Consider the following 16,002-nt stretch of genomic DNA (forward strand, 5'->3'; position numbering starts at 1 on the left):
GTGAACAAAGATGGGGTGCCACAGACACCCAGGTGGGGACTCCCCAAGGAAGGGCAGGAACACTCACTGTAGCCGGCCTCCTTCTCTGGGGTCTATAAGGAAAGAAGGGAAGAGAACAGTCACTTCTATAGCTCTGGGGACCACCCACTGTCCCCCCCTCCCTCACCCTGCTCCACAGTGTGATTAGAGACTATGGCCAAGGGGTGGGAGGGTCCCAAGATGGGCAGCCCCAAGGAGGAGACAGGCAGGCCCAGGGACTGGTGATTCCTGGGGCGACAAGGCCTTCCTAGGCCGTGGCTCTAAAAAGAGGCCTCTCTAGGTGACTTACCAATGGGGACTTATCGTTCATGTAAACCATAGGGTCCTGCAGAGGAGACCAAAGGCAACAACTTAGGGTTCTGGGACTGAAGACACCAGAATGCACGGCATGCGTTTGTCCCAGCCAGTGGGAGGCGAAGAGGGCACGGGGAGAGCAGGGAAACCCCTCCCGGGCTCCGCGCAGGCTCACCAAGGACTTCTCCTCCTGCCGCAGCCACTGGGAATCTTCCAGCATCTGCTTCTGCTGCTTGTCCAGGATCTGCCGCATCTTGATCTTCTCAGCCTCCCACAGCTGCTGGGCCTCTTCTCTGCTGCTGGGTCGGATGAAGTCCTCCTCCTGGGAGGACAGCGGAGAGAAAGGAGAGATGCAATGAGCCCATCCCCAGGCTTGGAGGAGGGACGGTGTCCAGAAGAGCCTCTGGGGAGCCACAAGCCTCGGCCTCGCAGCCACTTTTTTCTAGCTTGTTCTTAGCCCGGCAGCCCTATATGCGGACAGTTACTATCAGGGCCTCACACACAGCCCTGGAGGCAGCAGGAATGACGAACCCCAGCACACACTGCTAAACATGCACCGTACTCAAGCTGCGACGTGAACTGTCAATGACATTTTGACATTATATTTTCTCGGTGGGCATTGGTGATGTTGCTGTCATTTAATAGATTTAGAAAAGCAAATCCAGCCTCTGGAAGCCCTTTGTTTTTGTTCTCTACCTAAGTGCCATGGTGGCAGTCCTGGAAGCTTCGTGGGACACAGGTGCGGCCTCCAGCTCCCTGGCACGCAGTCCCACTCAGCTTTGTTAAGGTAGCCGCCAGGGTTATCCAACCAAAGGCCAGAAGTGCAGGAGCTAGAGGCAGGATGAAGAATGAAATTTAAAGAAGCAAAGCTCTGCAGATCTCAAGGCAAGTGCTTCCTCTCCCCAGCTTTATTAGCCTCACCCTGTTTTCACTCACCTGTGGGACTGCGGACCTACAGACCGAGCTGCTGAATGGACAACGCGGGTGTCTTCCTATTTTCCCTCCTTCTTTTTATGGTTCAATTGTGTAGTTATCTGCTTAGTCCCTCCTACTACTCTGCTTTCCCCCTGCTGTACAGTGATCCCCTTGGCATCCGGGACGGAGGGAGAGTGCCATGGGCATCCTTTTGCATACTTCCCAGGGAGCATTTGCCAGTGACAGGACTCAGCTATGACATGGAAGCCCACAGGCACTCCAGCTCCTGCTATAGCTGAACATGGTCCTCACAGTTCATGTGTTGGATGTTTAATCTCCTGCACAACAGTGTTGGGGGGTGGGGACTTTAAGAGACCACTAGGCCATGAGGGCTCTGCCTTCATGAATGGGTCAGTGCCACCAACGCAGGGGTGGGCTAGTTAGCACAGGAGAGACCAACAGAATCTCGAGTTAGGCCTCCTTCCCTCACTTTCCCATACTGTTTTCCGTCACATGGGTGATGCCTCTGCCAAGCTGTGACACAGCAGGAAAACCCTCACCAGCTGTGGCCTTGGTGCTGGACTTCCTAGCCTCCAGAGCTGTAAGAGATGGATCTCTGTTCATCATACATCACCCAGTCCCCAGTGTCCTGTTACAGCAGCACACAATGAACTCAAACAGTTCCTTTCCTTCAAAGTGGCCAGTGCACACACAAATCACGTAAAGAAAATTCTAGAAAAACTCTATATACTTTTAGAAAGCTACAATCCCTGCCAAGCCTCTCAAAATAGTTTCCCAGTACACCCTATAAAACAAACTTGAATATTACAATATAGTCTAAAAACAGCTGTATTGGGACAGTTTACCTAGAGTTCATTTAGCTTCAGTTACCAATACCTTCCCTACAAGTTAGGTTTTTTACTAAAATATTCCTTATTCAATGATCTATTCAGTACGTACTCATTAAGCAATACTATGAAGCAGGCATAGAACTGGGTGCTGGGAGAATAGTAATTTTAAAATAGAAGATGTTTCTTTTCTCATGGGGGTCGTAAACAACAGTTAGGCCAGGGTTGGGGCCAGACAATCAACTCTTTATTTCAAGGAAATTTCCTTGTAGGATGCAAAGCAGCCTCTGGCCTCCACCCTCCAGGTACCTGCAGCCCTCCTCACGGGGACAAACATGTCTCCAGACATTGCCAAGTGTCCCCGCAGAAGCAAAACACCTCAGCTGAGGATCACTGAGCTAGGCTGTTTTAAAAGAAAACAGATTTCAGAATGTCAGGGTATTTTACAACCCTGGGATTGCTGAATATATGATCTACTTTACAGAGACAGAGTGCTATGGTTTGGGCATTGTTTGTTCCCCAGAGGCCCATGTGCTGGATGGAGGCTGGGTTCCATGTGGCAGTGCCAAGGTGTGGGAACCTCCAAAAGAAGTGGGGCCAAGTGGGACATAACTAGGCTGCAGGGGTGCCACTCTTACAAATGGTTTAATGCTCTCTCATGGGAGTGGGCCAGGTGTGGAAGGAGTGCATTAATTCTTGAGAGAGGGGACCGCTATGAAAAATGTATCCCTCTTGGGATCTTGTTTTCTGTATTGCCATGTCATCTCTCCTTCCTATATGTGCTTCCAACGTGATGCCACCCATCAGACTGTGATGTAGCCAGAAGGCTTTCACCAGAGCTAAGCACATGTCAGTGTCTTTGGATCTCTGAAACTATGAGCTAAACAAACCCCTCTTCTCTATAAAGTGTCCAGCCTCAGGCATTTTTTTATAGCCAGACAAAAAGGAATAAGTACTCATTAAGCAATTGAAGCAGGCATAGAACTGATACTCCAAAATGAACAAATTTTGAGGCCACAAATATCCTTGGTTAAGTGTCAATACCTGTAAACACAATGGTATGGCTGCCCCAGGCTATTGACAAATAGTGATAAAAAGGAACTAAGTGCCTGAGGTTCTATATACAGAGATAAGAATTTCTAGGTGTAAGAAAAAAAAATACACAGACTGAGAAAGATTCAATGCAGAAAGGATCAGTTACTGGAGTCCAGAAAATACTGTATAATTTTACAAATGCCACCACTTTCATGCTTGGTGTGTTCCAAGCTTAATCTTAGCAAAAACTTTAACGAACCAATATTAGAAGACTCAACAGAATGAGTCTTTCAATTTCATAGTAAGACCAAAGGAAAAAATGAGAGCATTTACAACCTTGAATCTCTAGGCTGGTTTTTCTGAAATGCACTCTAGGTATTCTTCCCAGGTCACGGACAGTTAACACTCCTTTTGTCTTTTAAAATGATGTTCATGAGCCACGACACCTACTAGCCTCGTTCCCCCACCTCCATATATACCCTTCCTTGCTCAAACACCACCCCACTTGCCCCTGCCTCTTCCATCCCTACATTCCAGTTTCTTCCAGTCCATCCTTCAGGACCCAGCTGAAAGTCAGCAGTAGGCAGGAGTCACTCTCCCCTCTGAACACCTGCTTCGTGGCCCCCACAACTTTCTGGCTCACATTACCCGTGAGCCTGCACTTGACCTGCTCCTTCTGACTGTAAGCTCCTTGAAAGCAAAACCACGTATTCCTCCTTCAGCACCCTGGACAGGGCCTGCGAGCCCACAGGCGCACAGGCGCACAGGTGCACTGTGGCCTGTGGAACTTCAGTACTGACTTGCGAAGACTCCGAGAAGGAGATGCTGCCATCCTGACTCTGAGGCATCCCACAGGCTCCCAGATGAGCCAGGCCATGGGGCCAGTCAGGAGGCAAATTGTTGTTACCATCTCTGAGCATTCCTTTAATGTTTCCAAATGCCTTGCAGGGGACCTCGTCAGCGCTTCGCCTGGGGGAGAATTTTATCAGTGTTTCTGATCTATATTTTTAATCTTTTTTTGTTTGATTAAAGAAGTGTTCATTATGTTCTTGCAGGCAGATTTTTTCTTGGCAATTACTTCTAAACCTCTGACACAAAAGGTCTTTTTTCCTGCGGCACAGTCTGTCTTTATGGAACGGAACAAAATCCTCCCAGTGGAGCAGGGCTTAGACAAAGGCCACGCAGCCTCTCACGTGTACAAAACAGCTTCTTTCTAAAAGCACAGTTTTTAAAGGAAAGCTCCCTAAAATTTAATTAATTATGTATAAAGAATCGAGGGCAGAAGGGTAGAGAAACTGCATACTGCCTAAATTATAGTACATGCTTAGAACCATAGTTTTATTATTGTTAAGCATATAAAAAGACAGAAATTGTTTAAATTAATGTGAGAGAGAAAAACGAGGTAGGTTGGGGAAAATTTATTTCACAACAGATCTCGCTGCCTGGAATTTGAAGCTATCATGGGCATTCAAACTTTTACTAAATAAAGAATAACAGTACAGACATATATCAACATACTTGCCAAAAATTTCCAAATCTGTTATGATAAACACATATTCTCTTGCCCCCAAATTTTTAGAGACATATATCTTGAGCCTGAAATATCAGACATATATACAAGTTAGAGCTAAAATAATGAGTTTAGCCTGTTTGGTAAAATATACCAAGATTTCACGACAATGAATGGCAAGAGGTCATTGCCTTAAAGGAGATGATTAGTGGCAAGTGAGCATCTGCTTTCAAGCAAAGATGGTTTTGCTACATAAGATCTGACAATCAACAGATATTCCACAAAGCACTCAGGGTCTCACAGTCACTGATGACAAAGAGATCACTGGGGAGGTGGCTTAGCCCCCTCTCTAGCAGTTCATGAGCCTGTAACCACAATACCCCCTAAGCTCCTTCCCACCCAGAAACACCTTTACAAAAGCAGCAGCAGGAGAAGCAGCCGCCAGGAAGCCTTTCTTTCCTCTGATGGAGGAGAGATTTAGCAATCAGGCAGAATGGCAGAGTGGGGCAGAACCTCCAGGGTCTTTTGTTCTCCAGCACCACCAGGCCTGGCTGCACTCCACCCACCAGCCTCCACATACTGCACTACACCCTGCCTCTGGGGCTCAGAAAAGGAAGAGACTTTTACATCATTTGCCACAGCACCAGTGTGGACAAGGGCAGTTCCAGCTGGTGTCCAGCTGGTGTCCCCAGGAGCAGAGCCTAACTTCATCCCAACTCTGATGTATTTGCAAAGGGAAGAGTCACAGAACACCTCGATGACTTGACTGGCACACAGAAGCATGGAGGGCACCCCTGAGGCTGAGGATGTGGGGTTCCTAGTATCCCAGGCCACCTCCCTCCAGCAGCCTCCTCAGTCCGGGCTGGGACTCAGCATGCAGTGCCCTCTTACCCGCATGCTGTGGCGCTTGAAGACATTGTGCCGGTGGAGAGGTGGGGTATGCAGCGAGTTAACAGGAGATGGGTACTCCATAGGGCTGGTGAGCGTAGGGGAGCTGGCACACAGACCCTCAGGGACCTATTCAGGAGAAGCAAAGAAGCACAAGGCACAGGACAAGGCAAGGGGGTGGACAATCAACTGCTACAAACAGGAGCACAAAGAAGTGATACAGGAGCATCATGGGGGACACAAACTTGCTCTCTCAGAGTTGCTGAAGAATGTGGTGTGGCATTTCCTTGGCCCTGTTGGAGACACCTGGTGGAGCATTGTGGCCTCTCATCTGCCTAACACTCCCCCAGTGGTGTTCTGCACACACAAGGTCCATGCAGGCTGCTATTGAGACCATGACTCCTCCCTCGGGCCCTTTTCCAAACAGTTATGTTTCATAGTCATGTTACAAATTGACAGATATGATTAGTCCATGGATAAGTAAATTCACACACACATAGTTGTCCTTCCATATTCAAGGGGGATTCATTCCAGGACACCCTGTAGATACCCCAAATCTGCAGATGCTCCAGTTCCTTGAGCAAACTGGCATGGTATTTGCATGTAATGTACATATATCTCCCAGTATGCTTTAAATCATCTCTAGATTGCTTTTGCCATCTAATGCAATGTAAGTGCTACACAAATAGCTGGCATACAGTCATTTTAGGGGAATGGCAAGAAAAAAGTCTGTACATATTCAGTATAGATGAGATTTTTTTCCTATGTTAATATTTTTGATTCCTGGTTGGTTGAATGCATAGATACAGAACCCATGAATATGGAGAGCCAACTGTGTGTGTGTGTGTGTGTGTGTGTGTGTGTGTGTGTAATTATCAATAATTATATATAGTTATATGTAAAATTTAAATAACATCACTATTTTAAATATATTTAGTTTTTAAGGACATTGCTTCCACCTTCTGAATCAGAGCATTTTATTTTCACATAAAGGATTTATCTGTTGGTTCTTGGTTGGGCTTACTCAGGCATGGGGCATTTCCTTGAGAGGAAATACACGAAGCTGGGACACAGCCCCCTGTAAGGAGCATCAGGAAACTGACATTGTTGCTGTTGGTTGAGATATTCCAGTTCTGAACGGCAACTCTGATGGGGGATGAAAGAGAGGGGTGGAGAGGAAGCCGGGCTCCCTCTTACCCAGTCATAAGAGAAGAACTCAGGACAGGGGCATTCTGAGTCAGGGACCTACAGCCTTGGTGAGATCCATGGTTGGTGGTGACAGAGGTGGAGAAGGCTCAGATGGAACCCTGCTCCCTTCACTGGCTACCCAGGTCCTGGCCAGGACCTCTGCAGGGAGCCTCAGGGATCCACTCCATTCTCTGGGGACACCATCCATCCCTAGTTCCTTGGGATTACTTCTCAGAGGCTCTGCTCAGGGTAGGAGGCCAGGGAAGTCTTGGACATGGGGAGGGAGTTACAAGCAGGTACACAAAGCAGCAGACACTGCAGACAGACAGACTAGGCTGCAGGAAAGTCTGCTTAGCTGAGGACAGTCTGGCAGGACCGAGTTGCTATTCTTTTGATGTGAGTCCAAACTCACATCAAATAGCCAAACAAAGAAACAAAGAAGAGTCAACCCAGCTATGTTCATCGTCTGAGCAGATGGCTGCTACTCCTTAATGGCACAGGAATGGAATTTCAAGAAGCACCTGACAAAGGATGGGCCTGGCCATTCCCAGCCCCTGGTTACACATTTACCTGGAACTGTAGCTTGGGAGCGAGCAGGTTGGTTTGTGGAGGGGGTCTATACTTGGGCCGGCTGGGCTGGAAAAGAGGATACAGAGCAGTGTCAGTTGCATCTCTCCCAATAATGAATGGACTTGGCCCACTAAGGGGAGCATCAGCTTGAATATAGCTCAGCCTCATCCACAATGAAGGAGCAATGGTGGACAAGGTTATCATTAAATCATTTTGCATCCACTTCTGAGCACCAATTACATGCTGAGAGATGGGAAGGCACAGGGGCTGGCCTCTGCCAGAGGGGCTATGGCTAATTGGAGGGGTTAATGACCTCTGTGTGTGCAGCCTCCCTGTATGTGGGAGTGCCTGACAAACCAGCCATGGATAGCCACATTCAGAGCAGGAGGTCACTGAGGGCTCAGAGACTCACAGAAACTTCATGGAGAAAAGAGCTGCATGGGGCCCCAGGGAAAGGGCAGCACATGCCTGGCAGGAGGAACAATGAGAAAAGACCTCGGTCCAGATCATACGTTATTATGGACCGAATGTGTTTGTCTCCTTCAGTTCATATGTTGAAGTCCTGTCCCCCAGTGTGATGGTTTAGGAGGCAGAGATTTGGGAGGTGATTAGGGTTCAATGAGTTCATGAGGATGGGGCCCCATAAAGGGATTAGTGCCCTTAGAAGAAGAGGAGGAGAGACCAGAGGTTTCTCTCTCTCTCTCCACCAGGTGAGGACACAGCAGGAAGGTGGCTATCTGAAAGCCAGGAAGGGGCCCTCACCAGATACCGAAGTTGCTAGAGCCTGGCCTTGGACTTCCAACCTCCAGAAGAGAGAGTAGTGCGTGATTTAAGCCACTCATTCTGTAGGATTTTGTTAGAGCAGCTCTAGCTGACAAATACAGGCATGGTCTCTGGACCCCTCCCCCCCACATGATGGTGGAGCAGTGTGGCTCTGGTTCCTGAGCCCAAGGCTGCCATGGAGAGCATGGACAGAGACTGGACTTTGGGGGCCCAGGATGCTCTCCGTCCATGTATCCTCAGGGAGAGCTAACTTAGCCCTAGGAAGCTCTCAGAAGAAAAGTGCCCAGCCTCCCAAGGGAAAGTTCTGAGAAATGACAAGGTATCTGCTGTCTCCGATGACACCTGCCAGGGCCTGGAGATGACAAGGGGTGATAGATAGATAGCTGAGTTGCAGAACTGAGAGAGGATTGTAGGAAAGCATCCTGCTTGCATTGAGCAGGCAGTGGGTCACACAGGCCCTGGCTCTGTCGTGGCTCATGGGACTAATAGCAAGGCCAGGGGATGGCTTACCTTGGGTGGGGGTTCCTGGGAGGCGATGGGCTCCAGTATTTTAGGTGGTCGGTAGCGAGCATTCCTTTCTTGCTCTATGGCAATGTCCTTCTCCATCTGATAAATGTCACTGCCAAGGCAGCAGGTCAGACAGGGTGAGAGACAGGGTCAAAGCCTCCCCGTGACTCCTCTCTACTACACTGAAACTAGGAGAGGCCTGGACAAGGGCCTTGATCCCATTTTCACTTACGTTTCCTCTAAAGAGTGGCCTGGGGGACCCCTCTGAGATAGGCTGGGGTATGGATCCTGAGGGCTTAAATCACGCAACTTTGGGAGGACCACAGGGATGGGTTCAAAAGGTGGGAGGAAGTCCCTGGAGAGCCAGACTTAGCCCAACCGGGCAGCAGAAGCCTGCTGTGTCCCCGGCTCCCCACCCTTCCTGCCCTCCTGTGCCTGCTATTGGTGCCAGTGCCCTGTTTAGATTTCCAGTGTCCCAGTCAACTTCATGACGAAGGCCTGGGTTTGACTTGTCATTAAACAGTCCACCATCTGGCTTCTGAAGTCAGCAAATGGGCTGTGGATTCACCTCCCCCAACCTCCACCTGTTAGCTGTTCTAGTGCCCCTCACCTTTCTGCCCCAATTCAGTGCTTCTCAACCCGGGTATCACAGACCCCAGGGGCCTCTGGAATTACTGCAGAGGCTCCATCAATCCACATGTTCAAATGGGTATGAGTGTTACGTACTTTTGAATACTGCCTGGTGTTGTGTTTTCAAATACATGTATTTTGTCAATCAAAGGATTCTAAAATTACGTTTACATGGAAGAATTCTCCAAAGTTGACCTTTAAAAAAGCCCTTCATACCCCTACAAGATTGGGAAATACGAATCAAAACCTTTCTTTCCCCTAAAGAAGGGACTGTGACCTGAGGGAGGCAGCTGGGGTCCTTTGGGTCTTTGAGTATCCTTCCTATTGCATCAGAGAAGCCTGCTGCAAACTGCATCATGGTGCGGGGGGCTGGCCCAGTGCCTCTGAAGGAGACACCTCTCATCTCAGGCACCCCATCATGCTCCCCTGGTTCTCCAGGTCCCAGAATGAATTAAGACCCCACCCTCCTCACTCAGAACTTCTGCTCTCTCAAAGTACAGCTTCCAATACATTTCTCCTGGGACTCCCTGGCTTCTCCAGTCTCCCTCGTGAGGGACAAACGCAGATGAATTAATCAGGAGAGCCAACGAAGGAGGGAAATAATTTTTATTTTGAGACAGGGTCTTGCGAAGTTGCTTAGAGCCTCACTAAGTTTCTGAGGCAGGCCTTGAACCTGCAGTCCTCCTGCCTCAGTCTCCCGAGTCACGGGGATTACAGGCGTGCAACACCACACCCAGCCAGAGAGGTTTTTTAAGCTAGAGGTTTTGCAGACTATGTTGGGGACCCTGCCCCACAAACAAATGTAGGGTCATCCCTGCTGCCCCCAGGCTGGGCATTCCCAGCCTCCCCCTTGGTGGCCGTCCAACCAGGAAGTTTGTAGGAGTAATTTTCTAACTTCACTAAAATTTGCCAACATGTTTACTATAGTGTTAAAGGTCAGTTAAGCAAGAGATCCCCTAAATCAGAGGTCAGCCAACCATTGTCATAGGCCACATGTGGTCTCCCACCTATTTTTCTATGGCTTCAAATTAAGAATGGTTATCACATTTTTTAATAATTGAAAAAAATAAAAAGAAAACTATATTTTATGATACATGAAAATTATGAGAAATTCAAATTTCAGTGTCCACAGATGAAGTCTTATTGAACACAGCTACTCCCATTCATTCACTACTGTTTATGACTGTTTTTAAGCTGTGGAGGCAGAGATGAGCAGACTCGACAGAAGCCCCAAAGATTCACTATCTGGTCCTTTACAGAGAAGGTTGGCTGACTTCCTTGCTAAAGTATGCCTAATGAAGGGGACCACCCTTGGGAGTACTAATGGCAGGCATGCCCACCAAGCAAACTGGGGACTCCTGGACCTCTGAAATGGACAACACCCTTCACCTGTGACCTTGCAGTACTGGGGGAACAAGTGTCTTGGCACTGAGAAAGATAAGGCCTCAGACTCCTAACCCCACTCAGGAGACAGGTATTTTCCAGCCAAACTCTGCAGACCACAGGTGTCTGGGCCATCCCTTTTATTTATTTGTTTATTTTTGGTACCAGGAATTGAACTCAAGAGGTGCTTAACCAATGAGCAACATCTCCAGCCCTTTTTCTATTTTATTTTGAAATGGAGTCTCACTAAGTTGCTTAGAGCCTTGCTAAGTTGCTGAGTCTGGCTTTGAACTTGTGATCTTCCTGCCTCAGCCTCCTAAGCTGCTGGGATTACAGATGTGTACCGCAATGTCTGGCTGCACCAGTCTTTTGATTCCAGCTGAGAAAATACCTTCTGGGCACAGCATGAGCAAGGCACGGGGCTGGGGTGGAGATGCCCTGATGAGCAAGGCCTCCCCAGGCTCACCTTGTCTCTGGGCTCGTATCTGACAGTGAACCTGGCCTCAGCCTTTCAGCCCCTGACGGAGCTGCTTCTGCCCCGAGTGCCCGAGGCTCACCATGCCTCTGCTGGAAGGACCAGTTCATTCAGTGTGGTCATGTGGCTCAGTGATGATCAGAAGGGAGGTCAGGGTACACATCCTGGCCCTCCTGTCACTGCCTTGGGCAAGTCACTGACTTTGAACCTGCACCCTTCCACTCAGCAGATGGGAATGGGGCCACCTGCTGCAGAGGCCCGAGGAGCCCCTGAGAGCACTGACTTAGCTGTAAACCTCTCAATGCCACCGGCAGCAGCTTGCCTCCGGGGCGACCCAGCCATCGCCCCCGCAGCTCCCCAGCCCATGCTCACCTGAGGCTGCACACGAGCTCCGTGAAGCGGGGACGGTCACTGGGGTCATAGTCCCAGCAGCGGGTCATGAGGGTGTAAAGGACAGGTGGACAGAGGTCAGGCTTGGGCAGCCGGTCCCCTTTCTCCAACACCCCGATGACATCCTTGTTTTCCAGCCAGAAGAAAGGCTGCTTCCCAAAGCTCAGGATCTCCCACATGCACACGGCTGAGGGCAGAGGGGGAAGGTCAGGCACCCTGCTGGGACGTGGGCACCCCGGGGACACTATGGCCATTAGCACTTGGTCCTAGCAGGGAGCGTCTGTGTTATCTTGCAACCCGCTCTATGGCCACTGGGCTCTTACCCACCATGGTGGTCCACTCAAGGGACCAATGACCTGCATCTGTGGTACATGAACCAGGGCTTCCCCTCCCTCGACTCCCTCAATATGGAGCTGTCTGGATTCTGTAGGATCAGGAGGTGGCCACGTTGGAACCCCAGAACCTGCTTGGGAAGATTAGGAGCTGCAGTAGTAGGGCAGGCACCACCCCTTGCTGCCTGTATGATCATGGGCAAGCCCCTTACTGGTCTGAGCCTCAGTTTCCTTATTTAGAAAATGGGAGTAACAATGATGAGGTTTATGGTCAGCTGTGGGAGAACTGGCAGGTAACCTAAAGGGCTGTGTTTGGTGAGGGTGTCCATTCACACCCAGCTGGGCACTCTCCACTCCCTGCTTCTCCTTACACGAAACACCTGAGTTTTGTGTTTGAAGCTCCCCTCCAAGGCGTCCCCACATTTGTCCTTGGAGCTGGTTGGTGGGGTCCATGCTTCTCATCAGAGCCTTTTACAGGAGGATGGACCCAGATTTTCTAGGCCAGTCCTTGGCTCATGTCACCCCTGACTCTACCACCACCTCCCCACCTCTGGGACTTCTCAGTGGCCACAGTGAAATGGGGTGTTGTGGGTTCAGGGATCAGAACCCTGCCCCCTGCATCCTCCTCTTGGTCCACCCACACGGAGGAGAATCTGAGCCCATTCCCACACCCTCCTGAATTGCCTCGTACCAAACATCCAGACGTCACTGGCTGTCGTGAAGCGGCGGAAGTTAATGGATTCGGGGGACATCCATTTGATGGGGAGACGAGTCACAGAGGCTTGGGGTGGGCAAAGAGGTTTACAGGCGTTATTAAGGGAAGAAAGATTCAGAATTTTCCAGAAAAACAGCCTACTGTCCAGAGGCCCGTGGTCTGGGCTGCCCAGTTGTAGGCTCCTTCTGGGATTTTGGTTTCAGGGACAAAGCAGGGGCCGGAAGTTCCCTCACCCTTGTAGTACTCGTCATCCTCAATGTATCGAGAAAGGCCAAAGTCCCCCAGCTTCACACACTCCGGGGAGGCCACCAGGATGTTCCGGACGGCGATGTCCCTAGAGAAGGATGTGGAGACCACGGTGAGGTACTGCCTAGGACCCTGGGGCAGGTGGGAGAGCTGAAGGAAGGTTCCCAGCAGGTGAGTGCAGTAAGAGGTTGCACACAGGTAGTTTCCTGCGAGCTGAGCTCCAGCCTCCCAGAGAAGCTACTAGTACTGATGGCCCTGGCCCTGGCATGGCTTCCCACCCCAAACCAGTGGGCCTGTTGGCTTCTCGCAGGCAGCTCTGCTCCAAAAAGTCTGCTTCCGTGGTTAAAAAGTTGACTTGAAAGCATGCAGGCTTAAGTATCCCGAGGGGCCCGGCCCATCATTCCACCCCCTTAGCCTACAGCTACCGACAGGGTGTACCGGACGCTCATGCTAGGACATGAGCTTCACAAGGACAAGGTTTGTCTGTTTTAGTCACAACTTTGTCCCAGAACCTAGGACAGTGCCTGGCACCCAGTAGGAGCTCCATAATACTCACTGAATGAATGGATACTTCCTGTGTGGCTTTGCACAGGGTCAGGCACAAGGCCACACGGGCCATGTCAGTGGTGGGGAAGCACCTGTTAAGTGCCCAGGTCGTCTCCCGGGGCTATGTTCCCATGGCAGTAGCCTCCTGGGGAAGGGACAGCTCCACAGCCCCAGGGGCTGGGGAATGAGGGTGGTGCTGGGCCTCAACCCCAGGATCTCCCAGTGCTCTGCTGGCCCAGATCCTCTTCCTGGACCCCCTGCTGCCAAGTGGGCAGTCTGGAGGAGGTGGAGCCCTGAGAAGGTGGGAGGAGGTTTTCTGGCGTTGCAGGGGAGGGGCAGAAGCCCTCAGCTTCAGTCAGAGGCTGAGCTATGGAGTTGCTCTGGAGCTACTCCCAGTGACAGTTCTCTGTCGCACAACTGTTTTGGCTTTTTAGTGAGGAACACTTTGTAGAGGTGCTCAAGCGCTCTAAGCTGCTGGGCGCGGGCCCAGGCAGGGACTCCAGCTCCTCCCTGTGGGACCCTGGCCCTGCTCCCCAGTCTCCTCTGGGGTCAGGGAAGGGCTTGGCTTCCCGCTGTCCCCGTGCACCCACCTGTGCACACAGCTGATGCTCTCCAGGTAGGCCATGGCTTTGCATATCTGCAGCGCGTACAGGACGAGGGTGGGCACCTTCAGGGAGTTCTTATTTCGCTCCAGATAGTGGCCCAGCTGTGGGGAGGGAGGTGCCGTCAGGACCCCAGCATGGAGCCAGGGCTGCTGGCAGCCACTGACCCCCCTTCCTCTGGGGGCAAACCCCAAGTCAGCAAGATGTTCTGGCGACTTCCTCTACCAACAGGGCCTCTGCTTCTGCTGAGTACGGAAGGCAGGAAACTGGGAGAAGTGTCCTTTGCTCTAAATGTCCCTTGGTGTCCCAGCTATCCTCCGGGTGCCTGGCCTGCCTCCTCCAGCTCACCTCCCCATAGGAGTACAGTTCCATGATGATCCAGGTGGGCTCCTCTTCGATGATGCCGATCAGCTTCACGATGTGGGGGTGGTCAAGATTCTTCATGATCACTGAAGTGGGAGAGGAAGGTCACACAGGAGAATGGGGGAAAGAGAGGAGAACCCTCCCCTCTCCCCTCCCTTACAGGCGTGCCTACCTGCCTCGCTCATGAACTTCTCCTTATTGTCCAGGGTGCAGTCCTTCTTGCAGGTCTTGACAGCCACATTGATTTTCTCCCCTTTCTGCAACAAGAGGGTTTAGGGAAGCTTGGTCCAGCCGAGTGCTCCAAGGAAACCGTTCCCGCCCTGGCCTCAGCAGGGCCTTCCCACAGACTTTGCTGACGGCCGAGGGGCGAGGTGACCTGGCCTCGGCAGGACACACCACCCCTTCCTTTCTTCCATTTCTCTTCTCCCCTTTACCCTTCCCTTCCTCTTCTTCCCCTTTCCTCTGGACCAGGATGGGTTAGAACCAGAATGGGCTTTGGAGATCAAAGAGCTCAAGCCCCCCCGTGCAGACCAGGATGCTGAGACAAGGGGCCGCGTGATCTGCCCTGGTTAGCAGGTGACCCCAGGCCTTCACAAGATGCGGGCTGGCTGGCCTCGTCGTCTCTACAGTTGGCTTCAAACTGTGCTTCCTTCCCCCTACCCTACCCCGGCGCTGCCCTCCCCAGGCTTACCTAGAGGTGCCCCGGACGAACTCCCACTTGGCTGGGTCCACCCTCCTGCCCTCCGTGTATTCTCCTACCAAAGCCACCATGACCTTTCTCCAGGGCCTGCCTCTATTTTAATCCCCAGTGATTTTCTGTTCTCCTTGGGAATGACGGTCCTCCCGTCACTCCCTGAGTATTTCATAATTCCTCCAAGCCACGTGGATAAGCCGTGGTGCTCTGTCTTCCACCTCCAATAGCCTCAGGATCCAGTGCCTGCCTCACCCCGAGACAGGTGGACAAAGAGTCGGGAAGAGTCTGGGACTCACGTGGTTTGTGTAGACCCCTTCATAGACCTCCCCAAAGAAGCCTTCTCCTAGAATACGGTTGAGAACCACATCCTCGCGGGCAATGCCGTACTGTGGACCTGCACGGATGGAGAACACAGCCCCTGGGCACACAGACTAGTTGGCATCCCCTGGTGCCCCAGAACCTCATAACACCTCAACCAAAAGGCACAGGCTGGGCTGGGAAAGGGGATCTAGAATGTTCCACTGCCTCAGATCCATGGAGGAGCCATCAGCCCGTTTCCTGGGTCCCAGGTCCATGTTCTTAGAACCCCCATATCCCACAGACACACAGAAGCACGTGACCCATTGGGGGAGGACCTCAGCTTTCAGCCCACAGGAGCCCGGGCTGGCTGCTGCTGAGCACACTTGGGGCAGGAGGAAGGGAGGGCAGGAAGCTCCGCGGTGGTGTCCCAGGAGTCCTCATCATGTCACTGCCCAGACCCCTGACTGGTCGCCTTGGCGGGGTCCAGGACCTACCTCCCGGTCGCCTCAAGGTCTCGTCGGGAATCTCTGCATAGATGTCTGACTCTGGAACGACAGGAGGACGCCCAGCCCACGGGCGAGATGCCTCATCAGGCAGGGCCAGGAACCGGGGTGTGGCTCCCACCCGGAGCCCGGTGCAGCCAGAGGTCAGGGTGCTGAAGGGGAAGCCGGGCAAGTCCGTGGCTCCTGTCCCAGGCTTTGGGGCAGCCACTGAGCCTGGGGTGCCTTGACACAAGTCTCTGTTTTGTT

The 16,002-nt window shown here is 51.5% G+C and overlaps 1 protein-coding gene across 2 annotated transcripts in view; it reads right to left on the bottom strand.

Moving 5' to 3' along the window:
- Ptk2b (protein tyrosine kinase 2 beta) overlaps nucleotides 1-16,002 on the bottom strand; it is a 107,077-nt gene that overhangs the window by 4,842 nt on the left and 86,233 nt on the right. The window contains exons 14-27 of one of the 2 annotated variants that reach the window (XM_076853536.1): nucleotides 15,748-15,798; nucleotides 15,250-15,347; nucleotides 14,432-14,516; nucleotides 14,245-14,345; nucleotides 13,885-14,000; nucleotides 12,736-12,836; nucleotides 12,479-12,568; nucleotides 11,438-11,642; nucleotides 8,581-8,689; nucleotides 7,288-7,353; nucleotides 5,533-5,658; nucleotides 509-655; nucleotides 329-364; nucleotides 68-92 (exon numbers count right to left, since the gene is read on the bottom strand). In XM_076853536.1, coding sequence (XP_076709651.1) covers nucleotides 68-92; nucleotides 329-364; nucleotides 509-655; nucleotides 5,533-5,658; nucleotides 7,288-7,353; nucleotides 8,581-8,689; nucleotides 11,438-11,642; nucleotides 12,479-12,568; nucleotides 12,736-12,836; nucleotides 13,885-14,000; nucleotides 14,245-14,345; nucleotides 14,432-14,516; nucleotides 15,250-15,347; nucleotides 15,748-15,798 — 1,356 coding nt within the window. The remainder of the gene's footprint in view (nucleotides 1-67; nucleotides 93-328; nucleotides 365-508; nucleotides 656-5,532; nucleotides 5,659-7,287; nucleotides 7,354-8,580; nucleotides 8,690-11,437; nucleotides 11,643-12,478; nucleotides 12,569-12,735; nucleotides 12,837-13,884; nucleotides 14,001-14,244; nucleotides 14,346-14,431; nucleotides 14,517-15,249; nucleotides 15,348-15,747; nucleotides 15,799-16,002) is intronic. The other variant, XM_076853538.1, reaches the window with a different exon arrangement.

This window comes from Callospermophilus lateralis, chromosome 4, assembly GCF_048772815.1.
Source record: "Callospermophilus lateralis isolate mCalLat2 chromosome 4, mCalLat2.hap1, whole genome shotgun sequence".
In the NCBI taxonomy this organism is placed as follows: Eukaryota; Metazoa; Chordata; class Mammalia; order Rodentia; family Sciuridae; genus Callospermophilus; species Callospermophilus lateralis.